Below are 13,365 nucleotides of genomic sequence, written 5' to 3'. Positions count from 1 at the left end.
TAAAGTCTCCGCAGTTGAAGCTGGCCCATCGCCCGGACTGTGGAATGCACTCAAGGTTACTTTACCATCAACATCATCGAAACCTTTACAGTCAGATTACAACACTGGCATTCTAGGGATAAGAAATAGGTCCTACTGTGTAAAAAAATGGGTGTCTTCTCCTCCCTCATGTGTACCAGCATGTCCTTGGCAACTATCTTACCAGCCTGTTTGAGAGATAACCCATGAAAACTTTCTCCTTGCCACAGGACTGTATCTAAGGAGCGGGGGAGCTACAACAGACAAGGCCATCTTTCCAGAATTCCATCACATAAACAACATATTTCAAAGTTAGCTCAGATTTCAAAGCTAGAATCCAGCAGAGGGCTAGGAGTACATACACTTGGAAGCAATTCCGGAGGAGTTGAATAGAGACTTCTGCCTGAAACTTGTGAATTAAAGAAGCTTGATACTATTTCCCACAAACTTAGGAATGCCAGAAGACAACTGCGCTACTATCGATGACTGCTATTGTAAATAATCACAGTATTCTTCATTGCATTTGAGTTTCACCTGATCATATGCTACTTTATACTTCCTGCATTCCATGGCGATTTGTAACTTTTTTCGTTCAGCATTCTGTGGCCATTTGGAACTTTATTTTCTTCATAAACTTGTAGAGTGAACATATACTTCAAGTAATTCACACTTTGGACCCTAGCAAAGGCAAGGAAAGAAATGGTACAGAGAGAAACAAATTCTTTTAATATTTTTTCCAATCCCTGTACATGTCACACATAGCTTCGTCAGGGGGAATCTTTCAGATTCTATTTAATAACATCCCCCTGCATACAATGCCAAACATTACCAAAAAGAATCTAAAATATACCCCCTGACGAAGCTATATGTGAAACACAGGGGTTGCAAAAATATGAATTTGTTTCCCTTTCCACCGTTTGTTTCTTTGTTTTCATTTTCCCTTGGTGCAACCGTCTTCTCTTCTTCACTATGGGCTCTAGGCCACAAAAGTTGTGTTAGAAGACTCTCTTATTGAAATCTGGATAGTGGCCAAAAGGTAAGAACAAAAGCTTCCCCGAAAATACGCTGGGGGACTCATGAGTCCACAGCAGTCTTCACCTTTTATGTTTATTTGGCTACTGTTTGCCCCAGTTTTTGCTCCAACCGGGAGCCAAAGCAACTCATAACATCACTCTCCTCTCTTCCGTCTTATTCTCACAATCACCTTGTAAGGACCAAGTCTGTATGACTGTCACCTTAGACCAGGGGTCTTCAAACTATGCCCCTCCAGATGTTCATGAACTACAATTCCCATCAGCCCCTGCCAGCATGGCCAAGAGGTAGGGCTCATGGGGATTGTAGTCTATGAACATCTGGAGGGCCATAGTTTGAAGACCCCTGCCTTAGACATAGGCCCCTTCTGCACATGAAGAATAATGCACTTTCAATCCACTTTCAATGCTCTTTGCAGCTGGATTTTACTGTGCGGAATAGCCAAATCCACTTTCAAACAATTGTGAACGTGGATTGAAAGTGCATTATTCTGCAGGTGCGGAAGGGGCCTTAGTTCCGCCCGTGCAACTGGGCACATTGGGTGACAAGCACTCGCCAACTATTTCGGCCAGCTGCGAAGACTTCAATTTCATTCCATGAGACCCAAGTCTCTAGGTCTTCTCTCCCCCCCCCCCCAAATAAACAAAACATCAAACTTTCAGCACAAACACTGAATTTTCTGGAGGATAAGAAAAGCCTCGACTTGCCTGCGTGTTGGATACCAAATATTTACTCACAACCTCACCCAGCAAACATTCCCCGCAGCTAACAATTGCCTCTGAGCCAGCAATTCCCCTCTCCTCCTTTTGCACTCACCCTCTGCCTCTGACAGGCCGGTGGCACCTGCCCTTGATGTAGTTCCTGCAGATGTGAAGATGCTCGCACCCCTCACACTCATTCCTCAGGCACAGCTTCAAGGAAGACAAGGCCAGCACCTGGGGGGAAAAGCCCCGCAGGGTGACCAAGAAGCGCTCCTTCCCCGCCTCTTTTAGGATCTGCTCCAGCTGCTGGTCCGGCAGCTCCAGATGCTGGGGCAGCTCCTTAGAGCTGATCGCCCCTCCTCGGGCACAGAGGATCTTAGTGATGAAGCTGCACACGGCGAGGTCGGACATCTCCCCTCTCCAGCCCGTCCACCTTTGATAGCGAAAGAGCTCTGAATGTGCTATTTACAGAAGGGGATCAGGCTCCACCTCCTTTCCTCCGGCTTGCAAGGAGAAACGAAACTGAAGGCGAGAAGCGCCATCAAGCCCCGAGGAAAGCAATGCAAACAGCCTGGTAACTAGGAGGCCATCCCTCAGGCTGGCTTTACGTCGACTGAATAGCTGCAGCCAAGCCCTTTTCTGCGGACGGGGGATCAGCTGGAATTGCTAAAGTTTCTGCATTTCTTGCCCTCTTGCCTCTGCTGGTGCTTTAAACCGTTCTGAAAGCATTACAGACCCAGCGAATGTCGGCAGAGGTGGGATCTAACCAGTTCTCACCACTTCTCTAGAAGTGGTTACTAATTTTTTTTTCTGAGTGCCGAGAAGAGGTTACTAAAGCAACCTCCCTGCCCAATAGGGACTGGAGGTGCGTGTGTGCGGCGGCACCACTGTTTGAATCCCACCATCATCGGAACCTGTTATTAAATTTTTTTTGGATCCCACCACTGGGTGTCGGGCTTTGTTTACAGGGTGGTGGTTTGCCATTTGCCTTCCACAGTCATCGACACCATTTAAAAAGGACGTGATCCCCCAGTCAAAGGACACGACTATGAATTTTGGATCAATGATGCACGGGGCTTATGTACTAGCCACGCAGCACAGCTCTACAGCCCTTCCTTCCTAGAGGAGACTTACTCATGCCTTCATCCACCTACGGGTACGGGCACAAAGACAGAAGGCCATGTTGGGCCCTAAACTAATGCCCTCCTGCTAGGGGCAGTCTGGGGCCCAAGCAGAGGCGGAGCGAGGGGAAACTCTACCCGGGGCACTCCGGAATGCCCCCACCACACCCCCTCCGCAGCCTGGCCACGCCTCCACTCCACCTGGAGCATTGCGCCCCGCCCTGTTGGTGCTACACCTCTGGGACCAAGGCAACAGTGTGGCCCCCACATCTAGTGACAGTCTTAGGCCCCTTCGGCTCATGCAGAATAAAGCACTTTCAATCCACTTTCACAATTGTTTTTGTGAGAATGGAGAATGTGGCTCATTCTGCACATGCAGAATAATGCACTTTCAAACTGCTTTCAATGCTCTTTGAAGCTGTGCAGAATGGCAAAATCCACTTGCAAACAGTTGTGAAAGTGGCTTGAAAACGCATTATTTTGCCTGTGCGGAAGGGGCCTAGGTCTTCTGCCCCCCCCCCACCTAAACAAAACATTAAACTTTCAGCATAAACACTGAATTTTCAGGAGGATAAGAAAAGCCTCTACTTGCCTGCGTGTTGGATACCAAATATTGACTCACAACCTCACCCAGCAAACATTCCCCGTAGCTAACAATTGCCTCTGAGCCAGCAATTCCCCTCTCCTCCTTCTGCACTCACCCTCTGCCTCTGACAGGCCAGTGGCACCTGCCCTTGATGTAGTTCCTGCAGAGGTGAAGATGCTCACACCCCTCACACTCATTCCTCAGGCACAGCTTCAAGGAAGACACGGCCAGCACCTGGGGGGAAAAGCCCCACAGGGTGACCAAGAAGCGCTCCTTCCCCGCCTCTTTTAGGATCTGCTCCAGCTGCTGGAGCGCCATCAAGCCCCGGGGAAAGCAATGCAAACAGCCTGGTAACTAGAAGGACATCCCTCAGGCTGGCTTTACGTTGACTGAATAGCTGCAGCCAAGCCCTTTTCTGTGGACTGGGGATCAGCTGGAATTGCAATGGCCCCTTCCGCACACGCAAAATAATGCGTTTTCAAACCACTTTCACAACTGTTTGCAAGTGGATTTTGCCATTCCGCACAGCTTCAAAGAGTACTAAAAGCAGTTTGAAAGTGCATTATTCTGCGTGTGCGGAATGAGCCTATGGCCTTTTGCGGCAGCGCCTTTTGCGCGGCACTCCCCGGGCAAGAGACAGGGAAGCGCCCCAGAAGGCACTGCGGCTGCCGCAGTGCCTTCTGGGGCGCTTCCCTGTCTCCTGCCCGGGAGCGCCAGCGCATTAGCGGCAGTGTGCTCCTGCGGGCCGCGTGTGCAGCGGCCGCAGGAGCACATTCCCAACCGACATTGTCGTGCCCGGCGGACGCTGGGACACATCACGCAAAAGCGTGGAGTGTCCCGGCGCGCGGGATGTGGATGGTTCACCCTACTTCCATTCCGCACATGCAGAATAATGCACTTTCAAACAGCTTTCAGTGCTCTTTGAAGCTGTGCGGAATGGCAAAATTCACTTGCAAACAGTTGTGAAAGTGGTTTGAAAACGGCATTATCTTTAGCGTGTCGCGAGGAAGGCAAGCCTAGGTCTAAGCAAATTCCTTCCTCGAATTTTTATATTAAAGCACTAAAGTTGGATTTATAGAACCAAAGATTCAAAAGTTTTCTCTAGGCCAACTGACCACGCAGGCAAGAAAAGATTACATCACTAAGGAATTTATAACAATGCGGATCAGCTTTTGGAGACGTGGGAAAGAGAGCATATCTAACAGTCTCCCAAACAGATAAGATGGCCTGCATGAATAACCATAGGAATGAAGAGATCAAAGGAATCTGATTAGATAATTGAAAGTGTGTTTTTCTATATTTTAATGAACACTGAAGTGATAATGAGGTATCTATATAACATGTATTCAACTAGAATCACACAATGTATTTGTTAAAATCATGTCTAACTTTTCTTAAAGTGAATAAGTTGTATGTGAAATCCTTACACCTTAAAAGATGTATTTATGGGAAAACCCACCCTTAGGAATGTATGTGAAATCTTTTTAGCCTGGAGAGGGTCTCTCTCTCTGAGAAGAAATATTCAGGAATGTTGGGAACTGGTTATCTTAATTGAAAGCCAGAATTCAGTTTATTACTGCCCCTTGCATATGGGCAGAGACAAGGGAAATTTCAGCTTGTGTGTAAATAAGGATCAGACAAGCCAATTTGATTTTTATGATAAAGAAGAAAGAATATGTGGGAGAAATATGATTATGTGGGTTATGTATGCAGGTATGATTATAGACTATGATGTATGTAATCTTTGTATCTATAAAAGATGAGGTCTTTTGTCTGATTACGTGTGACTCTTATAGAGAGCGCATCCTGTTTTCTTTCTCTCTCAAGCAGCAGTGGCGTAGTGGTTAAGAGCAGGTGTACTCTAACCTGGAGGAACCGGGTTTGATTCCCTGCTCTGCCGCTTGAGCTGTGGAGGCTTATCTGGGGAATTCAGATTAGCCTGTGCACTCCAACACATGCCAGCTGGGTGACCTTGGGCTAGTCACAGCTTTTCGGAGCTCTCTCAGCTCCACCCACCTCACAGGGTGTTTGTTGTGAGGGGGAAAGGGCAAGGAGTTTGTAAGCCCCTTTGAGTCTCCTACAGGAGAGAAAGGCGGATATAAATCCAAATTCTTCTTTTTCTTCTTCTAAAGCCTGATTCTTTGGGAATTTTCCTTGCCAGTCTTTATAAACGTAACTGCGCAGGGTCAGACACGGGGTCTGGCCTGACATCTGTAAATGGAATTTGCTATTCCGCACAGTAAAATCCAGCTGCAAAGTGCATTGAAAGTGGATTGACAGTGCATTATTCTGCATGTGCAGAAGGGGCCTTAGCTATGGGGCAGCCTGGGCAATTGCTAGATAAGGGTATGGCTTGCTACCATGTTCAGCTTGAAAGGCAATAGGTATAGATACAACGTACTTGGGGGGTTTAACAAACAGGGTATAGAGGGTATGTCACACTCTTCCTTATTTAGGTGTTGCTGAAGCAAGAAATATGAATGCAAACAATTCTGAAGTGTTCAATGCATTGTCAAAGGCTTTCACGGCCGGATTCAATGGGTTGTGGTGGGTTTTCCGGGCTGTGTGGCCGTGGTCTGGTAGATCTTGTTCCTAACGTTTCACCTGCAAAGTGGCTGGCATCTTCAGAGGTGTATCACAGAGGGAAGTCTGTTACACAGTGCATTTCTTTGTTACAATTTTTGTGTTTTGTATGCATGCTTGTCTTACCCATAGGTAGAGGAACTTCATTATAATATTCCCAAACTGACTTTCTTTTATGGCCTGCATTTTCTCCTTTAGAAAGCATATGCATAATATATTTTCCTACATAGGGAGACAATAATATGCTAAACCTTAGGCTATACATACAAAGATCCCAAGACTTGAGGAATATTCTGCTCAAAACGTTTCACTTCCTCACACTTAGCTCCTTGTGCAGATCTGTCCACTCCAACCAATCTTCTATTCATTAAACTTCTTAAAATTTAACACTTAAGACGTAAGGGTCAATTGTGTGTATATAAATTTGCAAAGGAGCAATGGATTCAGGTCTTTTCCTCAACTGTGAGTTTATTTTATAACATCTTTGCTGTGCAGAAGACGGTGATACAAATCCAGTTTTGAGAACTGCAGTATCAAGCATACATGATAATATCTTCCACACAGAAAAACTGCCCAAAATAATCTCACAGAAACCTCTGGAAGAACATGACATTGTGAACGGGTTAATGAAATTCATTTATCAATTAATTTAAACTTTGAATGTGTATTAAAAATGTTATTGTGAAGAATGTCATAACGTTTATATCAACTGAGGTGCCATAGGCAAGAACTACTCAAGAAATGAAATTGTTTATGGTTCCTTTAGTAACTTATAACTCTTGTGTTTGGAGAACTGTGTGGTACAGTGGTAAGAACATCGAACTAGCATCTGGAAGACTCAGGTTCAAATACTTGCTCTGACGTGAAAGACTGCTCTCCATCTATTGCTCTGACGTGGAAGACTGCTCTCTACCTAAGTCATACTCTCTCCACCAAAGCTATTTTACAAGGTTGTTGTGAGGATGAAACAGGAGAGGAGAATGATGTATAACAGAGATTACCTTCTTTCACTTGTGTACTCCTTGCCAACCTTAAATTGTACCCCCATATTATCAAACCCATTACATATATTTTTGTGTACTCCCAAATGCTCTGGTGCACAGGCCTGGGGGTACGGGTACCCCAGGTTGGGAACTACTGATAGATAAGAAGCACTGGTTACCCTTTGGTGAGAAAAGCGGAGGATAAATGTAGTAAATAAATGAAGGAATAAAACAGCTGTTGTCAAACAGTATAGTAACGTCACAGCATTCTGCTGCAGTAAAGGTGAAGTTTCTCAGAGAAATACTGTTACAGAACTATGTGTAGTCAATTAAACCAAATATCTTCAGAGCTTCCAGTCGCTTCCAGCTCAGCCGGACAGAGCCTGTTTGAATGACAGGCCAAAATCATCACTGAGTTGACCAAATTAGCCAGATGTTCCAATGCTGTGTGGGTCAACCAGAACCACCATTAAGTTGACCAAATTAGCAGAAACAATGGGGAGTCAATCAATCAAATTAGCCAGACATTCCAGTCGCAGCAATAATGGGGCAATTTCTCCTTGAAGGCGGACTCCCCCGAATTAAGGTCAGTTGTCTTCAGCAATCTTAGACATTTAAACAGCCTGTTTCCCCCTGCATTTGTTTTCGTGGGGTCTAACAAACTCACAAAAACACAAGAAGTGAGTTTAGTGTAACCAGGAAACGACAGCAACAAAAATAATTCTCAGTTCGCTGGAAATGAATGCAGCGCAACTACGTAGAAACCAAAGCCACAGGCTGAGTGTACAAGTAAACAATAGTTTGAAAACACAACCTTGCATGATCTTACAGACACATGACAAAAGCTCTTATAACAACTTATGAGGTAAGCTAGTACCACAAAGGGTATATACAGTCAATCCATCTTTCTCAGTCAATATCATACGGTCAACGTTGGTGAAACAGAAAGTACAACGAGGTGAGCTAGACTCTTAAAGGGTGGAAATGATCAAACTAGCTCCTTCAGTCACTTTCTATACGATTATTAGTCAGAACACGATTATCAGTCAGAACGAGACAACCAGTATAATCAGTCCCGTTTTGCAAGGGAACAGCTTTTGGACATGTAGTTCTTCAGCTTTTGGACCTGTAGTTGTTATTCTGCAGGGAAGAAGCAGTGGCGTAGTGGTTAAGAGCAGGTGCATTCTAACCTGGAGGAACCGGGTTTGATTCCCCACTTTGCCGCCTGAGCCGTGGAGGCTTATCTGGGGAATTCAGATTAGCCTGTGCACTCCCACATGCGCCAGCTGGGTGACCTTGGGCTAGTCATAGTTCTTCGGAGCTCTCTCAGCCCCACCTACCTCACAGGGTGTTTGTTGTGAGGGGGGAAGGGCAAGGAGATTGTAAATCCCTTTGAGTCTCCTACAGGAGAGAAAGGGGGGATATAAATCCAAACTCTTCTTCTTCCCTCAGTCTTTAGGAAATCATAAAAGTCAAAAAGTGCATATTTGTCTTTCTTGAGGCTAGCTGTGCTGCAGCAATAATCCAGAAAGTTTAAGAAGAGGCTTGGTTCCCTGCGAAATGGGATTGTTTATACCGATTGTGTTCAGTGTGTGTAGCAGAACAGAAGAGACAGATTCTCAGTTGCTTTTTTATCTATGAGTTTACTAACTATAAAGGGAGGGCTACGTGGAGATACAATAAGACATCCTTTCTTTCCTGTTACACATCTATATTACTGTACATTTGGTTACACCTTGGTACCTATCTGCTGCCTCGTGCTCATGGTTGTGCTGAAACAAAGAAACAAAGTTAACTTTATAACTTCAGATGTACATGCTCACTAACATGTAAGTAATGGCTATCTGACCGACCAATAGCTAATCAATAGATCAGTGACTTCAGCAACTTGTTTACATACGAACAGTTAACCTTTTATAGCTGAGTTGTGACAGACTTGCAAAATTCCAAAGGTTGTCTCATTCTGACAACTTATGATCATATAGAAAGTGACTGAAGGGGCTAGTTTGACTATCTGCATCCTTTGGGAGTCTAGCTCACCTCGCTGTACTTTCTCTATTGTCTGTCTCACCGATATTGACTGTATGATATTGACAGAGAAAGCTGGATTGATTGTATCCACCCTTTGTAGTACTAGCTTACCCCGTAAGTTGTTACAGGAGCTTTTATCCTGTGCTTGTAAGATTGTGTTTCAACCTGTTAGTGCTAAAATAAAACTCTCCAATTTAAAAGGAAATAGTGAGTGGGCAGCCGGCAGGGAGTTGAAGACCACAAAACAAGCAGTTCCCTTTTATTATAAGAGAATAAATGAAGTGACACAGGTTATGGAAAAATTGCTACCTAGTTTGTATTCTTTGGGGATAAAAATCGAGGGGGGATACTTTTAAAAAAAAGAATACTATTATTGGCCACATATATTTCCTCGTTAAGAGCACTAATCAGTTGTTAGTGTTCAAAGCAGACTGGCCACAGAAATACCAGAGGCCGCCATTTTGTGGTTCATTGCCCAAGTCAAGGCAAAAGCCGTCCCTTTTATGGCCGATCCACGGATACAGACAGAATGTTCAAGCAAGAAGCAGATCTTATTGAAAGCTACATTAAAATCCAGGACATCATGGAGCAGCGAGGACTTTTCTGGCGACAAACTCCAGTTCGTTCAAAAGAAAAACAGGCAGAAATTCTCTGGCCCAGCCACCAACCCAAATGTGGTTCAGAGTCCGTCTCCTTGAGCACCAAACAAATCTAGGACCATGGTTCAGGATTGTTCTTCGGTCAGCAATACTATTCTAGGCGGCAGGACTGCTCTGAGCAGATAATGTATCAGTACCTCCCATTTAAGCATTAAACCCCCGAGGCCCGGGGAATCTGACACCTCCTTGGAAAGATCTCTTCCCTTCCAACCCCCTTCTGTGCTAGTCATCCTTTTTTTCACGAGGAAGTCACTGGAAAGTCGCACAGGCGGACCAGGGTCCTTGAGAAGAGATCCAAAAGAAGAGATTCAAAAGAATGGGCTGGGGGGGCGGGGAGAGAGATGGGGCAGGATGCAGGGATGGGTGGGGAGACCAAGTAGTCAGACAGAAGAGCATCAGAAGAACATTTCCGCTGCGGCTGCTGTTCTTTGCCAACTCTTTAAAAAGTCCCCGAAAGTGCAAAACAGGTATAGTGCCCAAATGAGTACAGAAAGTCCAGCGGGGCATTTCTTTCCAGAACAAACAAGGGGCGCCCACGAAGCTGCAAAACGGACCAGTGGAAAAGGAACCTCTTTTGGCTCCCAACCTGAAGAGGAGCAGCCCCCTGACTCTTGAAAGAGAAGCGCTTTGCACCTCCGCGGATCCCGAGCCGAGAGCGCGCGCTTGAGTCCCCCTCCCGTTGCTGGGAACGCTCCCCTAACGGTTTGAGCCTTGACGGCAGGGCGAGATCCCTTTCCCGGCCCAAACCCGCCCAGCCCCCCGCCTGGGGCTCCTGCCCGACGGTCCCGCTGCTCCCCTTACCTGACCCGGCACCGGCCCAGGAGGTTGAGCTTGCAAAGGTGCAGGCGATCGCAGCCGGCGCACTCCCTCTGCGGGCACAGGCGCACCGCCGTGGCGACCACCACCACCCCGGGGGGGTCCCCGGCCAGCAGGAACCTCTCGGGGGCGCCCTCCTGCACGATCTGGCGCAGCTGCTGCTCCGGGAGGCCGGCCACGTGGCGGGGCAGCTGGGCCAGCTCCAGGCGGCCCCCTTGGGCGCACAGCACCTTGGCCAGGAAAGCGCACACCGCCGGGTCCGCCATCGCCGCGCTCAGCCGCCGGCCGCCCAGAAACGAAACCGAAGGCAAGCAGGGAACCAGGCGCCGCCCCAAGCATTTGCGGAGCTCGCGGGCTGGTCCTCCTCCGGGAGGGAGGGCGCGCCGCGGGGGGCTTGGCTCAGGGCGATCCAAGCGTCTTGGCACCAGCGGAGTGGGCGCCCTTGGTCTGTCTCCCCTTCCCCGAGGAGGATCCCTTGGCCGGGTGGATCAGGGAGTCATGGCCCCCGTGCAAAGAGATCTACTTGATCTACCGTGCAAAGAGATTCCCTTGGCCGGGTGGATCAGGGAGTCATGGCCCCCTTTGCAAAGAGATCTACTTAGTTAGCAGACTGTCAGGGATGGCATCTAGTGATTGAGATATATTCCTAATTCCAGGGCAAGGCCATATAACTGCAGACTGGGATTGTATCTAGGTCAGGGGTCTGCAACCTGCGGCTCTCCAAATGTTCATGGACTACAATTCCCATCCCCCCCTGCCAGCATGGCCAAAAGAGAGGAAAGATGGTGACAGTGCAGCTGGCGAGTGGAGAGTTGGCCAATTGGCCATGCTGGCAGGGGCTGATGGGAATTGTAGTCCATGTGTTACGGATGGGAAAATAAACAAAATATTTTCCTGAAGTCAGGCTGCCTGACTACACTGGCTCCATGCCCGGACGCAGAGACTTGTGTGGTTCAGAAGCCTCCATAAGGTTCACAGAGAACGCATATGTATGTTTGTGCCAATGCTATATGATTTCCCTTGTGTTTGTGTCATTCTAGGATGTAGTAAACGTTCCTCTTAGTTAAGTTTATGCCTGTAGTTTAGGATTTTAGTTTAATAAGGTTCTTCAGTTAGGTTAAGGTTCTATTCGTTTTAAGCGAGCCCTGCCAGTAGGTAGATGTACAGTCCTGCCTATAAGTATAAGTATGTGTGTTTATCCTTTAAGGTTTTCCTAATGTTTAAGTTAGAAATGTTATTTTTGAAATTTGTGTCTGAGAATAGAAGCAATAGCCAGCTAAGGTCTGATATTAAGTGACAAGGAAGTTGACTCTGGAATGCTGCTTAGACCAACGCCCAGCCGACCCTTTGATAAGAACAACGACCCTCTTTGGACTTGCTAATCGAATCTGTTGCCAGTACCCAAGGGTCACCCAGCCTTGGAAGTTGTCACCCTGTTTTGCTATTGGACTGTTTGAAGTTTTACTTTCAGGATCCAGAAGCTCATTGGACTGTTCACATCCTTACTTTCAGGATCCAAGAATTCATTGGATCATTTAAACTTGTCTTTGTCTAACACTCCCAAGGAACCACCTCAGGCAAGAAGGTGTAAGCTTTTCTTCTGGGATTTGATCTCATCAGCATGTGCAAAGAGATTGTTTTTTCCCTTTGGTGTTCTAGGATATTTTCTCTGTATTAGATGGAAGGAGACCGCCCCCTTCCTGGGTTTTGCACTATGGGGGTGGGACTGCCCCACACCCCTTTTCTGGGTTACTGGGAAATGGATAAAAGGGGCTGATGCACAGCCATGTGAGGGTCCTTTTGCTGAGCTGTGCCAAGAAATCACTTGCAATAAAATCCTTCCTGCTTTGAAGAAACGCTGGCTTCCTGCGCCTCATTAAGTTGCTGAGCTGAAATCACTTATTGTTACTGGCAATACGTGGTAACACATGGACATCTGGAGAGCCGCAGGTTGCAGACCCCTGATCTAGGTGATTGAGATGCAGTCCTGTCAATGTAACTGCTTTTAAATATATGTACTCTGCCTGCTAGATGTTACCAGTCTGTTGTTAGAAGAAGAAGAAGAAGTTTGGATTTATATCCCCCCCTTTCTCTCCTGTAAGGAGACTCAAAGGGGCTTCCTTCTCGAAGGAAGGTATCAAAATCCCATATAATCTGCCCCCTGAGAACACCGGGTGTGTGCCATTAATCTTTAAAGAGAATGATTTCTTTTGTTCAGAAGGTCCGTGCTTTCAGTCCTGAAAATCCTAATGTCCTGGTCTTTACTATGTTGGATTTCTCTTTTCGCATGCTGATATTTGATACCTGAAAGAAAATGATATTATGCAGCTTGTGGTATTGCTTGCCTGTTAACCTTTATGAAGATAACTTGTAGAACGTTTGTCAGACTGAAGGAGAATTTCTGGTCGTTTCCCCACTTACCTGCTGCTGCGTGCTACTCTCCCCAAGTAGTGCGGGGTCCCCCGGCACTCCCCGCTACAGGGGCGGCGACAACGTAGCCGCCCCGACGCTGAAGCTGTCGCGCCCCCTCAGTGCGCGTCATTCCTGGCGCTCCTCGAAACCGCGCCTTTTGATGACCCGCGCAGAGCGCAGGGTCGTGGGGAAGCCCAGGAGCATGCCAGAAATGACACGCGCTGGGCGCAGCAACCTTTGGTCGAGGTAAGTGGGGAAACGATCTCTGTCTCTCTAAATGCTGATGGGCTGCTCGGAATCCCCTCTACGCTGCAATAATTCACACTGCCTCCTGAAGTCAAGTGCTTCAAACCTCCAAGTATTACAGCTAAAGAAAACAGCTGCAATTCCAAAGTACTGTCAAGGAAAATCTTGCTGTAGAAG

The 13,365-nt window shown here is 46.9% G+C and overlaps 1 protein-coding gene across 3 annotated transcripts in view; it reads right to left on the bottom strand.

Moving 5' to 3' along the window:
- LOC125443816 (zinc finger CCCH-type antiviral protein 1-like) overlaps nt 1-10,843 on the bottom strand; it is a 50,377-nt gene extending 39,534 nt beyond the window's left edge. For 2 of the 3 annotated variants that reach the window (XM_048516151.1, XM_048516153.1), the window contains exon 1: nt 10,516-10,843. In XM_048516151.1, the coding sequence (XP_048372108.1) occupies nt 10,516-10,796 (281 nt within the window). In that variant the 5' untranslated portion in view covers nt 10,797-10,843. Of the gene's footprint in view, nt 1-1,866; nt 2,172-10,515 lie in introns of those variants that run through there. The other variant, XM_048516152.1, reaches the window with a different exon arrangement.
- Nucleotides 10,844-13,365: the final 2,522 nt, after the last annotated feature.

The sequence above is a fragment of the Sphaerodactylus townsendi genome, linkage group LG14, assembly GCF_021028975.2.
Source record: "Sphaerodactylus townsendi isolate TG3544 linkage group LG14, MPM_Stown_v2.3, whole genome shotgun sequence".
NCBI classification, from domain to species: Eukaryota; Metazoa; Chordata; class Lepidosauria; order Squamata; family Sphaerodactylidae; genus Sphaerodactylus; species Sphaerodactylus townsendi.
This window is presented reverse-complemented; position numbering and strand designations above follow the sequence as displayed.